This window comes from Akebia trifoliata, chromosome 1 (genome assembly GCF_017979445.1).
Source record: "Akebia trifoliata isolate Shusen 1 chromosome 1, ASM1797944v1, whole genome shotgun sequence".
In the NCBI taxonomy this organism is placed as follows: domain Eukaryota; kingdom Viridiplantae; phylum Streptophyta; class Magnoliopsida; order Ranunculales; family Lardizabalaceae; genus Akebia; species Akebia trifoliata.
This window is the reverse complement of record NC_141375.1, coordinates 9,229,584-9,247,191: the sequence shown is the minus strand read 5'-3', so window position 1 is coordinate 9,247,191 and position 17,608 is coordinate 9,229,584. Positions and strand designations below refer to the sequence as shown.

Sequence of the window (17,608 nt, the reverse complement as noted above, 5' to 3'; positions counted from 1 at the left end):
AAGAGCCCACTTAAATACCTCTCGTCTAGAATAGACGTAGTCTATCCCCCTCGTACAGTAGGGTACAGTGGGGCAAGATCTTGCTTAGGCACCGGTTTTGACCAAGAAGTGCAATTGATATACTTAGGTTATCTTTTACATACCTATGGGTACGAGTCAAGAGTTGTAGCTTTCATAAATGGTTTGACATCCCACGAGGGGACCGACCACGTACTAGTACTACGTTGGCAATCGGGACATGTGACTGTGTGGCTCACAATAGGTCAAAGGCTCAGGTCGCTCCAGCCTGGGTGCATCAATATACCTCTCAGAATCACCTGATCAGACGGTATTGATGCCCCAGTTTGATATACCCTAAGGTACGTGACTGGAGTTGTGATTTTCATGAATGACGTCGCATCTACAAAGAGACCGGCCCACGCACTAGTGCCACGTTGGCTATATGGGACGTGTAAGTGGATAAAACAGAAAACGTGCATGTGGTGTGTGCAAAGCAGGGTGGGGTGTGCCCGGGGCCTTTTCCAAACACATGGGCCCATGGGTCCAATCAAACCAATCATTATAACATAAATTACATGAATATTGAAAAAAAAAAAACACTATCCCAATCACATGAATATTTAATCAAGATCAAAACCATTCAAATCACATGATTGAAGATAAGCATATCAAGCATATATCCATGTTAGAAGCAAACATTTAATCCGAAATATTTATTTATGTATTTCAATCAAGGGTTACTTGAGTGACCTTAAATAAATTGAGATTTAAGAGAATTTCGAATTAAGGATAAAGTGGTAATTGTTGGAACACATAGTGGTTTTACAAAAATCGACCAATTGATTTTACTATTTTTTTTAAATGGATTTAAAACAAAAGAAAATAAAAAATACCAATTTAAAATGGCCAAAAATCCAGCCTATAAACCGACTTTTTTATTAAAGAGAAAAAAAAACTAAAAAAAACTAACACACCCCAAATCGATTTTCACGTGGAAATTCATTCATTAAAATCAACAAATAGTATTGAAAATCCAATTCTAAACTTTGGCTGCAAAATTCTCATTTTTTTATTTTGATTTTTGGGTCAAACACGCGTTCTGATCAGCGCCAATGATGGAATAGAGATTCCACATGTTCAATGAGATTTGGAGTGCATGTTAAGAATTCCGTGAAATGTATTCTTGGTAATTTTAACGGACTGATTTCGGGTTAAAAATAAAATAGAACAAAAATCAACACCCCCAATTTTTCACTACTAAGTAATTAAAAAAATTAGCCAAGAGCAAAAACACGTATATTTTTTTTTAAAGAAAAAAACAGAGATGTCCCCACATTTAAATCTTGTAAATTAGAATTGCAACTTCATCGGATGGTTCCAATTTTGCAAGCAGCACCTTCGGAATTCAATCCAAATCATCAATGAAGTCTAGATCCTAATAACTTCATAAACATCAATGAATACACAAAACAAATCAGCAGGTTCAGTTTGGGAAAAAAAAGATTCATCGAAAACTCAAACCGAAACGAATGATCACCAGTTTAAATCAAACGATTTGGTGATTTGGTCGAACTAGATACACAGAAAAAATCGGTTTGTAACAATGAAACCATATTAACCAGCGTTGTAAGAAGGTGATGTGGGTTTAAAAAATCGATTTTTTATGTTGATCTTCGCTGATTTTAATCGGCTGAACAGAGACCATATGAACCAGCGTTGTAAGAAGATGATGTGGGTTAAAAAATCGATTTTTTTTTGTTAATCTTCGCTGATTTTAATCGGCTGAACAGAGACCATATGAACCAGCGTTTTCTCTTGGAGAAGATGATGTGGGAATAGGAAAAATTAAATTTTACTTATTACACACCATCCCATATTCTTAGACGCTGTTATTAAGTTGGTGTGTAAACCAAAAACCAATCGTTATTGTTAATGACACACCAACCCACATATGTTGTTGACAGAACCTCAAAACGACAACATTTTCTCCCTTTTTTTTTTGCTAAATTTTTTTCTTTTTAATTTCCCTCTTGCTGTCAATGGACAGCACTATTTTCCTAACCCACAAAAAAAATAAAATTATTTTATTTAAAGAAACTAATTACACACTCTCTTTTTGTGAATTTAAAAAAAAAAAAAACTAAAAAACAAAACATTGTCCAATGATCAATGGCACGCACCCCTAAAAAATAAAAATAAAAAAAATCTTCACACGTAAAAATTAAATGTCAATGGTCCACCAATCATCATATTATCTTCAATAAAACCAACTATTCCGCAACCCTTCATTATTCAGGATCACATTAGATGACCCTTGATTAACCCACAAGAATAGTATATCGAAACCAAATATTTAAAGCCCAAACACATGCTCAATAATTGAAAGAAAAATAAAATAAAATAAAATAAAAACATAACAAAAACAAAGATGCAAATAATGAATAAACAAATGAACAAAGAATAAATTAAAAAAAAATCTAGGTTATTTTAGCGATACTCCCATACTTGGGTTTTTTCAAGTTTGATCCTCAATATCTCCAGTGGAGTCGCCACTGAAAGCGCCCTCGATCCGCGGGGTGCGCGGATCCGTTTTTAACCCTTGAGGTTTGGGAGTCGCCACCTAGTTATCATAGTCTAGGAACAAAACTGACTCTAAAATGGATAAAAAAAAAACTAATCTACAACAGAAAAACTGAATCTGGGGATCATATTATGGGGTTGAAAGGTGTTAGGTGTAACACCCCAGATTTTCAACTCATATCTCAAGGAAAGTAAATGGTGAGATTTGGAGGGGAATATCGAATGAAAGACTTAGAGTAAAATACTCGAATATTGCTATGATTAATTTTAAGGAAAATTGACTTCGCCATTAGATTCAAAAGGATCGAAATATATACATTAGCTTGTGTAAGCAAGTTCGAATTCGAGTTCGGAGAAAAAAGTTATAAAATCCTCGAATTTCGCGTTAAGTGGGACCCAAAATAGAAAATTTTCGTTAGAGGGAGAATCAAGAAAATTTAACTACACCATTAGAACCATAACGAAAAATTATTTGAAATGGTATATTCGTTTGTCACTTTCCGAGCCCGAATAGTTAAGTTATGATCGAAATTAGAAATGATGGGGAAATTACAAGTATACCCTCAGCCCTTTTATAAAAGAAAACTCACTTTCTTTTATTTCATTTCACTTCTTCATTCTTCTCCAAAGAACTCAACTCAGCCATTATCTAGACCTAGGGTTTCAACCCATTCTCACCATGTTCTAGAGCGAACGAGTCCGAGTTGAACCTCGACGAAGAAGGCAAAGTTGTCGGCCACGACGAGGGCTACAACTTCACCACCTTTGGTTGTTCATGCTTGTTCGTTTTCTCCATCCTCCATCAAAACCAGCCGGGTAGCTAGAGTAAACCTCAACACATTCCATCGAGGGCTTCATCGAGTTAGGAGCTAGGTTTATACTTCATTGTAGAAGCGAAGGAGAACGTCATTGTCGGATACCTTGCAAACCCTTGCTTATTTGGCATCCAAGTCAGCCCAACCTCGACTTTCAAGCCATCCAACCCTGATTTGTAGTGCTAGCTTGTATCCTTGGCGTCCACAACCAAGTAAGGGACTTTCAATTCCTATTGGTAACTTTAGATTTCTCAAATGTGCATTTAGGGTTTTGAAACAAAACTTATTGTTTGCATTTAAATGGTAGAAATTGGTGTTTGATTTCAAATTCATGGTAGAAGTAGGTGTTTTGTTTACGTTTTATCAAATTTTGATAACAAAATCGTCGGTGGGTCGAATGGAAGAAGAAATCGAAAAGGGGATCGAAAACTCCAAAAGTTCGAGTGAGGTTTAGGCTGTAGGCGGGTAGGGTCGGTGCCACCGGCACCTACCGAAGGCATTCTGTCGGTCCCACCGACAGAATGAAGCTTCTGCCACCGATGAAATCAAGAATCGCCGAAAATTTTATACTGTCGGCAGAACCGTCGGTCCCACCGACATCTGCCGATGAGTAAACTGTAGGTTCCACCGACAGCATCCTGATTCTGTCGTCGACAGCCACCGACAGACACAGTTTTGATCAGAACAGTGTTCTGACTCTTGGCTTAACCTCCTCACACTTTATACACTATTTCCTCACCCTTTATTTCATTAAAAATATTTAAGTAAATGTCATTTACTTTAAGTTCTTTAATGAAATTAAGGTTTTACCCCCCATTTCGGAACAATGGGAATGGTTTTAAGATCCAAATCTCAAAGGATCAAAATCCAAATTTTGGTTTTAAGAACAAAACGTAAATTTCGACGTTTTCGACAAGTTTTCAAAATATAATAATTTTCACATTACTTTGAATTAGATTTCAAAAACTATATGGTGTCGAATCTCGTAAGCGAGACTTTCATTTCGAAAAACCCATTTTCAATTTCGAGAACTTTGAAAAATTGAGTTTCCGACACTTAGCCAAATTTTCACCAGCTTTCATTATTTTTAACAGCTTTTGCCCCGTGCATGATCGGGACCTTGTTTGTGAATAAACTTTGAAGGTTTTCAATGGAAAGACCGAAATAATGACCTTGAAAGATAGGAAATGGATGGTTGATTTGAAAAGACGAAAAATGAGAATGTTGAAAGAATGGGAAATGGATGAAACGGTAAATTGTCAGAATCACACCCCAGGGGTGATGTCTGCATTTTACATTGTATGTTGTGTGTAGGTTGGTGAAAGGATATCCAGGTTATTAATGAAAGGGTTGCATGTTTATTTTCGATTATGTTAGCGCATGCGCTGAGTACTGTTATTTATTTTAGGCCGGGTGGCCACGATTGCATGGTAAGAACTGGATATCCGTTCTCAACCCTGTTCTGTTAATTTCTCTTTTGTTTTAAATGAAAAATCATATATGTACGTAGCTATTTTTTGAGCTGTTAAAGGGTTTGTGAATGCCTGAAGGAATAGTGTGTCACATCATCCGGAGGGGTACACTATCCTGGGATGTACGGTAGGGACCACCAAACTCATACATGGTATGGGACGCGTATGAGAGTGGAGTCACAACTGGAATCCGGGTCCATTCCTTTCTTATCTTTACCAGTGAACGTGTATTGTAAAGGTGGTCGTATACGAGTGGAGTGTCATTTGGGAATCACATGCACGCCTGATAGGCATAGACGAAGATGATTAGTCAGTGATCACTAACAATCTAGTAGTAGTCAAACGTTCTGACACATCGAAAAGAGACCCATGCTTACGGTCACGTCAAACGGCCAGCCTGAGCCGGATAAATGGTCCCGCAAGCGTGGTAAACACGACCAGCCACAAAATCAGGAACTACAATGTTATTGAGGAATATCATGTCCCGACTGGGAGCGATCCAGTCGTGAATCCCAACTCTTTAATTCCAATACTCCACCATTTGTATTATGTATCTGCTGTTATATTTCGAATTATAAATGAGAAGCATGTCTATTATTTCAATGTTGGCAATCTTATTTGCATAAAATGAAAAATGTATGATGAGTATGGATGATTGATGCTATGTGTAATTTTTAAAACTGTTTAGTTGCTCATCCCTGGCTATATGTACCAGTTGATCGTATTTTATCTTGTAAAATCTTGCATGTATTAAAATGTTCAGTATGCTTTATTCGATTATGCTTAGAAAGGGTTATTGGTAAGAATTGGTTGTGGACTTACTGGGTAATCATTGTTACTCACCCTTTCCTTCCTATTTTTTTTAGTTTCAGCACTTGCAATTATAAAGACAGGCGTAGAGTCAGTAATTGAAGAGTATCCGATCGATCAGATCGACGATCAGAGTTTATTGCCTGGTGAGCACTAGGGCCACATCCCTTAGTGTTGTCAGTTTCATCCAAGATGTATGTAGTTTTTGGATTTGAGAGTTTAGGCCTATGTTAGAGTGAGAGTGTTTTGGTAAGCCTGTATATTGATAAACCTTCTGCACTCTAATCTACTTACATGTTAGATGTAATTAGTCTTCCGCTATTATTTTCCTGTATCTACATTTTTATATACAGGTTTTGTTATAAATTGGTTTATCAGGTTTGAGTTCCGTGAAACGCTAACATAAACAGAGGAGACCATGCCGAAATTTCGAGGTGCCACCTAATACCTTGGAATTTGTGTTAGCGTTTGGCGGGGCGCCACATTAGGCACCAACCCCGCCCGGCCAATGCCGGTCTCTACTTATCCCAAATAAAACTACATCGCTAATGAAAAAACCTAGATAAAAAAAAAAAAAATCTTACCTTCGATCTACAAAGGTGCTATTCCTTCAGATCTGGTAAAACTACTCCTTGTATCGTACTGCTTACTTCGTTTTATCTCCAGATCTGATTTCTGATCTCCGAGGTAAGGTATCTCCTTCTTGGATCTGGGTGCTTCGAATTTGTTGTGGATTTTTGAGGTGTTTTTGAGAGGATTCTAGGTGTTTTTCAGACTAAAATCGAAGTTGGGGTGTTAGGTAAAGAGTTGGAACTCCAAAATTAGGGTTTTGGAGAGGTTGTGGAGGCTTCTTCACCTACTTTTCCTAGGGTTTTTTCTTTGATACGAAAATAGGGTGTGAAGGCTCCTAATTAGGGTTTCAATTAGGGTTTAGACTTTGGTCTCATGAGATTGACTTAGTCTTTAGGGTTTTGACTTTAGTCTTATGAGATTGACTTGATTAGTTTAGATTAGGGTTTTGACTTAGGGTTTTGACTTTAGTCTTATGAGATTGACTTGATTAGTTTAAATTAGGGTTTTGATTTAGGGTTTTGACTTTAGTCTTATGAGATTTGACTTTAATACTTGACTTTAGTCTTACTTAATTGACTTTAATCTTATTTGATTAACTTTAATATCTTGACTTTAGTCTTGCTTGATTGACTTTAAATTTTTGGAGAACCCCCCTCTATTACATCTTTAATTCTTTGGACCCCCAAATGGAGGGGTCCTTAAAGAAATATCTTGCGAACCATCAACAATTTTGCATGAAAGCCTGATTGATCGATTTTTTGGTTCAAATTTTAAAATTAATTTTATTAATGTTTCACTTTATATTATTTAATGATTTATTTATTAATTTCAAAAATTTTAATTATTAAAATTGTGAAATTACCATTTTGCCCTCGGAGATGATTTTTTACGTTTTAAGTCATTTTTCAATGTTCCAGGATGTTTTGGAATCAGTTTTTCGTAAGGAATTCAATGGGAATGTTGGTTTTTGTCATTTATGAAGTTTTTTATATGAAATGATCGTGAACTTGATGAGGGCATTTTCGTAATTTTGTCAAATTCTGTGAAAATTGGCGAAATGATTTATTTGGTTTCGATTTGTTATTTTATGTGTTTGAATGAGTTTTTCTAATCCTAACGTAGGCTCTAGGGTTATTTTGATGTTAGGGGTATTTTGGTAATTTGGTCATTTTTAATGATTTTTAACGTGAAGCTTCTTTTTGGTCTGCAAGATGATGATTTCTATGTTTCTGGGGTCGTATTTTCCTAGCGTAGCATAGTTTCTAAAGTTTTGTCAGTTCGAGATACCTCATCTGGATTTCTGAAACATGTCTGGTAACAAAATAAAGCATTGGAATAAACATCCATCATTGAGAACCGTTGCGATCGGGTTAGTGCAAAAATGGGGTGTCTACACCCTGACAATAGGTTTCACCCCAACTTCTCCTATCGTCAGAATGAACCTTTCCAACAGGGTAGTGCTCCTGGTTTTCAAAAATGTTATAATAGCTAGTCTCAATCTAATGCAAACATTTCTTTGGTTCCACAAGCATCTTACTTTTCATCCCATACATCTAATCAAAGAACGATTGTTGTCGATCCTATGACTAACTATTCTCCCCTAGTTGCACAAACACATTCTGCATTAGAAATAATGGTGACAGAGATGTTCAAGCAACAATAACAATTTCAGCTTACAGCTCAACAAATACAGAAATTCATGCAGAACCAAGCTCAAATGAATCAGAGTCAAACACAATCAATTAAAAATCTTGAGGTTCAGCTAGGACAATTATCTATCTCTCTTAGGGAGAGAAACAAATGACAATTTCCAAGTCAAACTGTACCTAACCCAAGAGGAACTGCCCCAAAAAGATAGTATGAAATAGCCAGTCAACCTGGTTCCTCTAATTACTTTGTTCAAGCAATCCACACACTACGTTCTGGTAAGCTAATAGTTAACCAAGTGCACATGCCCAATGAAGTCCCAATATAAGAGGATATCCAAAGTGCACCTTCAATAGAGGAAGAGAACTAACAAAAATAAACTCCTCCAATGGAAAAATAAATTACTATTCTCAAGGCCCCGTTTCGACATAGATTAGGAAAAAATAAAAAGGGAAAGTAATTAAAAGGTATTCTTGAAGTCTTTAAGAATGTTCAAATTAACATCCATTTCCTGGATGCTATCCGTCAAATCCCTTCATATGCTAAGTTCTTTAAAGATCTCACTATGGTAAAAAGAAAAACCCTTATGCCTAAAGTGGCTACAATAACAACCCAATCGTCTTGTCTGATTCAACAGACAATTGTGCCTAAATTCAAGGATCCGGACTGTCCAACAATCTCTGTACATATAAGGGAAACTATGATTAAGAAATGTTTGCTAGATCTAAGGGCTAGTGTGAATCTTCTACCATTTTCTGTCTACAAACAACTAGGTTTGGGGGAACTCAAACCTACAGATATCACTTTTAGTTTGGCAGATAGATCAGTTAAGATTCCCAAAGGGATAGTGGAGGATGTAATAATCAAGGTTAAAGACTTCTATTTCTCCACTGATTTTATAGTACTTGACATTGAACTTGTCATGAACCCAGACAATCATGTTTCGGTCATCTTAGGTCGACCATACTTAGCCACATCTGATGTTGTTATCAGATGTAGAAACATGATCATGACCTTAGCCTTTGGAGACATGAAAGTAAAATTGAATGTCTTCTACAACAAGTGTCAATCCACTGACATTGATGATATAGAGGAGGTCAATATGATTGATACATTGGTCAGCAGAACATTCCAGGAAATAGAGCACATTGACCCGCTAGAAGAATACTTAGGTTAATTTGACCTTGAGTTTGATGAAAAATAATCCATCAAGGAGGTAAATGTCTTCCTAGAATCCGTCCTTGAAATGGACTTTGCAAATTGGCAACCTAAAATAGAGAATCTCCCCACATTTTCATGTCCACCTTCAGTTGAAGAGATTCCTAAACCTAAACTCAAACAGTTGCCTAACACGCTGAAATATGCGTTCTTAGGGAAGGCTGAAACCTTCCCTGTAATCATATCACCTAAATAAGAAAGTCTCAAGGAGAGCAGTTATTACAGGTCCTATGTGAACATAAGGAAGCTATTGTTTAGACCATAGTAGATATCAAGAGTATCAGTCCTTCTGTGGTTAAGCACCAAATACACCTCAAAAATAACTACAAACCATCGAGAGAACCATAAAGGAGATTGAATTCGGTCGTACAAGAGGTTGTTCGAAGAGAAATCCTCAAATTGCTAGATGCGGGTATTACATACCCCATCTCAAATAGTAAATGGGTAAGTCATGTTCAAATTATCTCAAAGAAATCAAGTGTCACTATTGTGACTAATAAGGACAATGAACTAGTACCAATTTGTATCTAAACTGGGTGGCGAGTTTGTATAGACTACAAGAAGTTGAACTCTATGACATGAAAAGATCACTTCCCTCTTCCAATCATAGATCAAATGCTTGAACGCCTAGCTAGACATGCCTACTACTGCTTTCTTGATAGATATTTGGGATATAATCAGATTTTGATCACCTTTGAAAATCAGGAAAAAATAACTTTCACGTGTCCCTTTAGGACTTTTGCTTATCGACGCATACCCTTTGGGTTTTGCAATGCTCTTGTAACATTTCAACGATGTATGTTGAGCATTTTCTCCAATATGGTAGAAAAATTTCTTGAAATCTTTATGGATGACTTTTCAGTCTTTGGATCTAACTTTGACAATTACTTACATCACTTAAAGTTATTCTTAGCTAGATGCCGCGAAAAGAATCTGATGTTAAACTGGGAGAAATGCCATTTCATGGCCATTTTCAGGATTGTGTTGGGACATATCATATCCCACAAGGGGATTGAGGTAGATAAGGTAAAAATTGACCTTATCGCTAATCTACCTTCCCCTAAAACTATAAAGGAAGTCCATTCTTTGCTTGAGCATGCAGGTTTTTACAAGTGTTTCATTAAGAATTTTTGAAAGATTTCAAAATCTCTATACGACTTATTATCTAAAGATGCAAACTTTGAACTATCTGCCACCTATTTAACCTTTTGACAAACTCAAAACTGAGTTGACAACAATACCTATTATCCAACCATTAAATTGGAATTTGCCCTTTGAGGTAATATGTGATGCTTCAGACTACGCAATAGGTGTTGTATTGGGGCAACGAGTTGACAAACTCCCCCATGTTATCCAGTATGCTATCAAAATGTTAAACGATGTCCAACTCAACTGCTCCATAACTGAGAAAGAACTATTAGCAGTAGTCTTTGCTCTGAAAAAATTCTGCTCATACTTAATAGGATCGAAGGTTATAATCTTCACTGACCATGCAACATTGAAATACCTTCTTTCTAAGAAGAATGTAAAAGCAAGGTTAATTTGATAGATTCTTTTACTGCAAAATTTGATCTCGAAATTCGAAATAAAAAATGATGCGATAATGTGGTTGCAGACCACTTATCCAGATTGGTAGTTGAAACAAGTTCTGACTCCCTCCCAATCTTCGAAATTTTTTTCAGATGAACAACTGATATCTATCTCCAATCTAGATACACCTTGGTACGCGGACATTGTCAATTACCTGGTGACTGAGCAGACACCTACCTCATGAAAGAAACAAGAGCAACTGAGATTTCTCACCCAAGCTAAATGGTTCTTCTAAGACGACCCATATTTATTTAAGTATTGTCCAGAATAAATAATTTGTCGGTATATTTCTGACCATGATCAGAAACATATACTTGATTTTTTCCATAACCATGTTTGTGTTTGACATTTTGGAGGCAAGAAAACAGCAGCAATAGTGTTGCAATGCACTTTTTACTGGCCAATGTTTTTTCGTGATGCCCACATCTTTGCTAAGTCTTGTGATTAATGCCAACGTTTAAGAAAGATTAATCAAATGAATGAAATGCATCAACAACCCATATTGATCATCAAATTTTTTGATGTTTGGGGCATTGATTTCATGGGAGCCTTCTCCATTTCGTACGGATTCCAATTTATTCTAGTCGCAGTTGACTATGTGTCTAAATGGGTAGACGCAATAGCATATCAGACCAACGACCACAAATTCTTCGTGAACTACCTTAAAAATATCGTATTTGCTCACTTTGGTACTCTAAGGGCGATCATTAGTGATGGAGGTAAGCACTTTTGCAATTGAGTTTTTGAAATTCTCATGCGTAAGTATGCTATTACTCACAAGGTCGTCACTCCATATCACCCTCAAACGAGTGGGCAGGTCGAGATATTTAATCGCGAAGTTAAAATCATTCTTGAAAAAATAGTAAATCCTTCACGAAAGGATTGGGTTTTGCGATTAAATAACACCTTGTGGGCATATCGTATTGTTTTCAAAACTCTGATTGGTATGTCCCCTTATCGTCTCATCTTTGGAAAAACCTGTTACCTCCCAGTAGAACTTGAATATCGCGCATATTGGGCTATAAAACATCTCAATTTTGATCTTGCCAAAGTAAGAGAGTAGAAAACTTCAACTTTCTGATTTGGAAAAACTGCGTAACGATACATACGATAGTGCTCGACTGTACAAGGATCGTACAAAGGCCTGGCATGACAAATACATTCAAAGAAAGTCATTTCATATAGGTTAGCAAGTATTACTCTATAATTCTCGTCTCCGCCTATTTCTCATAAAATTAAAATCTTGATGGACAGGACCCTTTGTGGTCCATAAAATTAATTTCCATGGGAACATCGAGATACTTAATACAACGGACGGTAATATTTTCTAAGTCAATGGTCAACGACTCAAGCCATTTTTCAAACTCCCACTCCAAAAAAAAGATTCCTATTTGAGAGATCCTGTGTATCAGGATTAACCTCATGTTGTTGTCTGACTGAAGACGATAAACTTAACACTTTTCGGGAGGTAACCCTTGATTATGATGCGTTTTATTTCGATTAGAATGTTTTTAATTCCTTAGTTAAGTTGTTTTTCAATTCTTAGGTAGGATTTTATGCAATACTGTTTCGAAAATTATCATTATTATAATTTTTACTTTTTTCAAATTAGTTGTAATAAGAGTTTGCCAATCAATACCAAAATCGATTCAGGTGTGATCTAACCCTTCTCTTTTTTTCCTTACTACTTGCATATTGAGGACAATATGTCATTTAGGTTTGGGGATATTAGGTTAGGTCATAATTGCATTGCATTTCATTGCTAGTTTAGTTTTATGTTTTCAAAAAAAAAAAAAATTGAAAAAAAAAATATTTAGTACTTTTAAATATTTTCTTCAAGCTCTTTATATATACTGTTCACATATGAATTTCAAATTTCATGCTTATGTCTTAATTTTTTTATCATAAGTTTTATTCCTCATAAAGAAAATCAAAAGAATACTTTCAAATTCATGACAGTTCTTATTGAGTAAAAATAAGATTTTATGAAACAAGTGTTGACCATTTTCTCTATCTAGAGTGTTAGGGGATATCTAGTCTAGTAAACTATGACTTCCTTGTCTTTTGATTTGCTGGTTAAAAGAAAAATAGAATTGGAGATAATATGACTTGGACAACAATCATAATATTAGACTGAGTACCTTGAAAATGACTACCTATTTTTTGTAAAAAGAACACCAGAAAAATGGTGATGTATGCAGAAGTTGAAAAATAAATCAGAAAAGTGGTGAAGTTGAGAAAAGAAAAAGTAGAAATATATGAAAAAAACCAAATCAAAGCAAAAATGCCTAAATGAAAAGTGAAAAAAGAAAAGAGTCCAATGTGGTCAACTAGAGTAGTTTCAATAGGGTGAAAGCCGTCAATGGTAAAAATGTGAGTAAGTTGGAATATCACAGTTAAAGCCTCTTAGAGGTATTAAAGTGAACATCCACATCTCTCACAATCCCAGATAGGATTCTTGGTTTCAAGTTAGAACTGAGGAAGAACCGACCATTCTTAACAGTTATGAGGTAAAATCTTGTTCCTAAAAAGATGTTACTTTTAAAAGAAAAATTAGAAAAATTGCATAATCACTCAAGTTACTCATGAAATTTTCTAAAGTGAGGAATGAAAACTAGAATTTTGCTCAAACATATGGACCTTTGATTAATTTATGAAATGTTGTTAGGTTTGCTTTACATACTTTGGCTTTGATTTTAATATTTTTATAAAGTGTTAGAATTTTGTGAGTATATTCATTGCAAATCCTCACGAGTCAAACTCGTCCACTGAGGGTAACTAGGGGTTTAAGGGCTTGCTACATTCGTTAAATGCAGTCGTGTAACCTATAAAAATGGTTAGTAACTTAGTTTTTATTTTATTTTTGCTCGGGACTAACAAAATCTGGGTTTGAGGGTATGATCATGGTCTAAAAAGTTATTTTTAGAGCTTTTATTACATGAACTTTACGGATAAATTGCATACTAAATCCCCTTATTAGACATAATACATGGTTAGTCCATAATAATTCTTGTTTTTAATTTAATTGTGTATTTCGGAATTAATTACCGTTATTTACGTGTAATAGGAATTATTCGCAAAGTTTCAAGGCGAATTAGGAAAATTCGAAGTTACCACTGTGATCCAGGATCTAGGATCCAAAACAAGACAATAAACCAAAATTCAAGTCAATTGACCAAAATTTTACGGTGGCACCAAGGTCAATGGTGACGACGTTGTCAACGAAGAAGGTCAAGCCTCAAAATTCGAATTGAAGCTTGGCGACTGAATACCATTCGTAATGGACTATTTTAGTATTTTTTGTAAACACGAAATGTCTTCGAAAACCTAATTTCTACAAGAAACCCTAATCTAGTCTCTCTATAAATAGAAGACCAGACCAAGAGTGGGGGAAGCTAGATTTTAAAGAATTAATTTAGTTTTTATTTTCTCTATCTCTCTTAATTTTATGAAAGTTGTAAGGAGGCTCTGTGTGTTTCAAGTTAAGAAGTAATAAATATAATTTCTTTCTCGCATCTCTTTTTTTTTATGCTTTCTTTATTTTATTTTTGCTTTATTGTTCTTGCGATGACTATTAGCTAAACCTTCGGTAGATTAGTTGAGGAAGCTTGACAAAGATTTATTAGTGTTTTACTGTTCTCGTAATGATTTAATAGTTTTATTGTGATAGCGTAGGTATTTATTATTAAGTTGAATATTAAATATTTTCAAAGTTTTGATGGTCTCCTTCATTGATAAGTTAAAGAAGAACTATACTCTACAGAGAATAGTTAATATTTACCTAATAATCTCGTCCTAAACTGTTGCATACTTTTGATCTCGTTTATATTTTAATTGCTTAATTTTTCGAACCACAAATATTAGTTTTGTTTTGTGGATCGAGATAAATAGAGAATCATAATTCAGTGATGAAGTTTGTAAAAGTAGATCCAATTGATCTACGCTTCTCTTTCGTATTCTTAAGTTTTTATTTTAGTAGTTTATTTTAGATAAATCCTTTCTTGCAAACTGTTTTTAAATCACTTGTTAAAATTGAATTGTATTTGAAGTAAAAAATACTTTAGATTAACGTTATTTCTGTGGTTCGACCCTTACTTGCTAATGTTTTCTTTTGTTCTTTATTTTATCATCAGTTACAACATCGAACACTTAACAAACTTCTCACTATTGACCTTTTAATTCTACTAAGGGGTTTTGTAACCCCAAATATCTATTTCCTTTGCAAATCAATTGGTAAGACTGTGGATCATATTTTCATTCATTGTAGCATTTCCTATGTCATTTAGACTCATTTCTTTGAGTTTTTTACAGTTTGTTGGGTGCTCCCAAATTCAATTATCTCTTTACTCAAAGGTTGGGATTTAAATATGTTTTTGGGGAAATTGAAAACTTTGTGGAAGCTTCTCCCTTTCACAATCACTTGGCGAATTTGACTAGATAGAAGAAGGAGGGTCTTCAAGAGCATCGAGACTAATTTTTCATGACATTGTGATTTTCAATCTTGAGTTATTGTTTTATTGTTGCAAATTAAGCCCCGATTTCAAAGGCGTGTTTTTTTATAATTTCATTTTCAAATGGAATTTGTTATTTGCTTTCTTGCTCTTTGTTGGTCAACTCGACCGACCATTTGCACATAGTTCATTCTTTTTTAAGAAAAGCATGTACTTATATAATAAAAATATAAATTCTGATTGACTGAAGTCAGACAAGTCAATGCAGTGGACGATTCACATTGACCGGCTCGCCCGCGTATCCGAGACCAAAATGACTCGCTCGAGTCATCCCGGCATCGTCCGAGTTTTAAGAAGCCATGAAATTCGTTGGTTTTTCGTTTTTCATTCTTCCGTATTTGTAAAGTTCACGCAGTTCTTGGCGGAAAGAAACGAAGCCATTTCCATGGCTTCTTCACTTTCTCCTCCTGAAGTTCGAATGGAACTCCACGCAGTAAATCGAGCAAAACTCGTTCGATCTCTTCGCAAGAACCTCACCTCTTCGTCTCGGCCTCTGCAAGGATTCGTCTTTCTTCAAGTAATCTTCGCATCTATTATATCTCTTCGATTCTTAGTCATCTTCTCTCCAATGCCAACCAATAAAACTTCTTTATTCAAAACTTTGTTTTTTATTTTACACAATCTTTGTGATTGTCAGGGAGGCGAGGAACAAATGCGTTACTGCACCGATCACGCCGAGCTCTTTAGGTACTTGTTTTGATTTCTTCAGGGTTTCTGATCAATTTATTTCGAAGGTTTGATTTCTATTTATATTTGATTTTTTGATTTTTTTATTTTAATCTGTTTATCGGTTGAATGCTTTTATTAGAATTCAAACTTCTCAGTTACATCCTGAATTGGTTTGAACTAGAGAAGATTTGTTTACCATTTCTTGTAACTTTACACGCATACTCTGAGAAATCATGTTAATGAAATTGATGGTAAGGGGTGTCAATGGATAGTCAAAAAATGCCAAAACGAAGCCAAAATCGAACTCGTATTTAAATAGTGGGTTATTATCCAGAAATTTCGGTATTGGATTCGAATTTGGATTTTAGATAGTTTCTGATATTCCAATACTTTTCAGATACAGATTCGGATATTGATATATGTACTCTGATAATATCCCATATATAAATGTATTTATTATATTATATATATGTTATATATTAAATATATTTTAAATAATTGAATGTCCAATCCAATAGATGTGTGACATCAGGGCACTTTATGGAATCGGATATAATTGGAGTTTGAATTTATTTGAATCCAATTCGAATACTAATTTAGAATATTTGTTGGATTTTGAAGCAAATTTGGGTTATCAAATTCAGAAATACATGTATTCCATTTGATTAATATCCGTTGACACCCCTAATAGAAGGTGGCATTTGTTAGTGACAAAGGTGAAGAAAGTATTACCTATTGTAGTTTAAGGCTTTGAACCATGAAAGTTATGCCTTGGAGAAGGAAGAGCTGTTTTTCTCTCCGAAAAGTGAGAGAAATTCTAGTACTTAAATCATTAACAACACAGTAACTAGAATTCTCATGTAACTCAACAAAAACTGGAACTACTAAAATTGCACCCTTAGGAATATAGAGTAGCACAACAGAAAATGCAATGGCATAGAAAAGTGCATTTCTTGATTGAAAGCTAAAATTTTATTAATTAAATTGTATCAATACTCCATGGCATTTCATAGTTCATTTTTAATCTTCATGTTATCTCTAGGGTAAGTCTTTGATTCTTTTTTTTTTTTTTATAATTTTTGTTTTTGTTGTATATTTAATCTTCATGTTATTTTGGAATTTCTGTTCCATTACAGTGTTTTAAATTGTTGTTATTTAAACTCTAAATAAGAACTATTTAGCTTGCATTCTACTGTTTTGTCAATGTGAACACATAGAGTATCGGGTTACTTTTCAAGGTACTACTCCTATTTAGAATTGCATATTGTCTTGAAGAGTTCTCCAAGGCGATAACATGGTCTTGTAGAATTTTTGGTTGATAGTGATATGACTTTTCTTCTGCTTCTAAATTACTGAGGATGATTACTAATTGATGGCTAATTGGATGTGTAGGCAAGAGAGTTATTTTGCTTATTTGTTTGGAGTGAGGGAGCCTGGTTTTTTTGGAGCCATTGTAAGTTTGCCTCATGTGGAACATGGGGTTGTTTTTATTTTTATTAATATATGAATTTTGTTGGTTGCACATGGATCCAATTTAATCTTTATATTATAACAATAAGGTTCCTTTGTTGAATGTAAGCGTGCTTTACAATACTTAGTTTTTTCTTTTCCTTATTTTGTCTTTGTGTAGAAGGTTTGAGAGTGTTTGATTTTATCTCCTTTACTCTTTATAACTACTGAAAAGATTATATTTGGATATAAACATATTCAAGGGTACTCAAGT

The 17,608-nt window shown here is 34.8% G+C and overlaps 2 protein-coding genes across 5 annotated transcripts in view; both read left to right on the top strand.

The window, feature by feature from the left end:
- The first annotated feature begins 8,462 nt into the window (after positions 1–8,462).
- On the top strand, positions 8,463–9,074 carry LOC147410661 (uncharacterized). Its single transcript, XM_086418262.1, has one exon. The coding sequence runs from the start codon at positions 8,463–8,465 to the stop codon at positions 9,072–9,074; it is 612 nt and encodes a 203-aa protein (XP_086274388.1).
- A 6,457-nt stretch (positions 9,075–15,531) lies between these two features.
- Positions 15,532–17,608, top strand: part of LOC147410659 (Metallopeptidase M24 family protein) — a 54,479-nt gene continuing 52,402 nt past the window's right edge. The window contains exons 1-3 of one of the 4 annotated variants that reach the window (XM_086438096.1): positions 15,532–15,733; positions 15,854–15,903; positions 17,278–17,338. In XM_086438096.1, coding sequence (XP_086294222.1) covers positions 15,602–15,733; positions 15,854–15,903; positions 17,278–17,338 — 243 coding nt within the window. In that variant the 5' untranslated portion in view covers positions 15,532–15,601. Of the gene's footprint in view, positions 15,734–15,853; positions 15,951–17,277; positions 17,339–17,608 lie in introns of those variants that run through there. The other 3 variants (XM_086438078.1, XM_086438087.1, XM_086438104.1) reach the window with 3 other exon arrangements.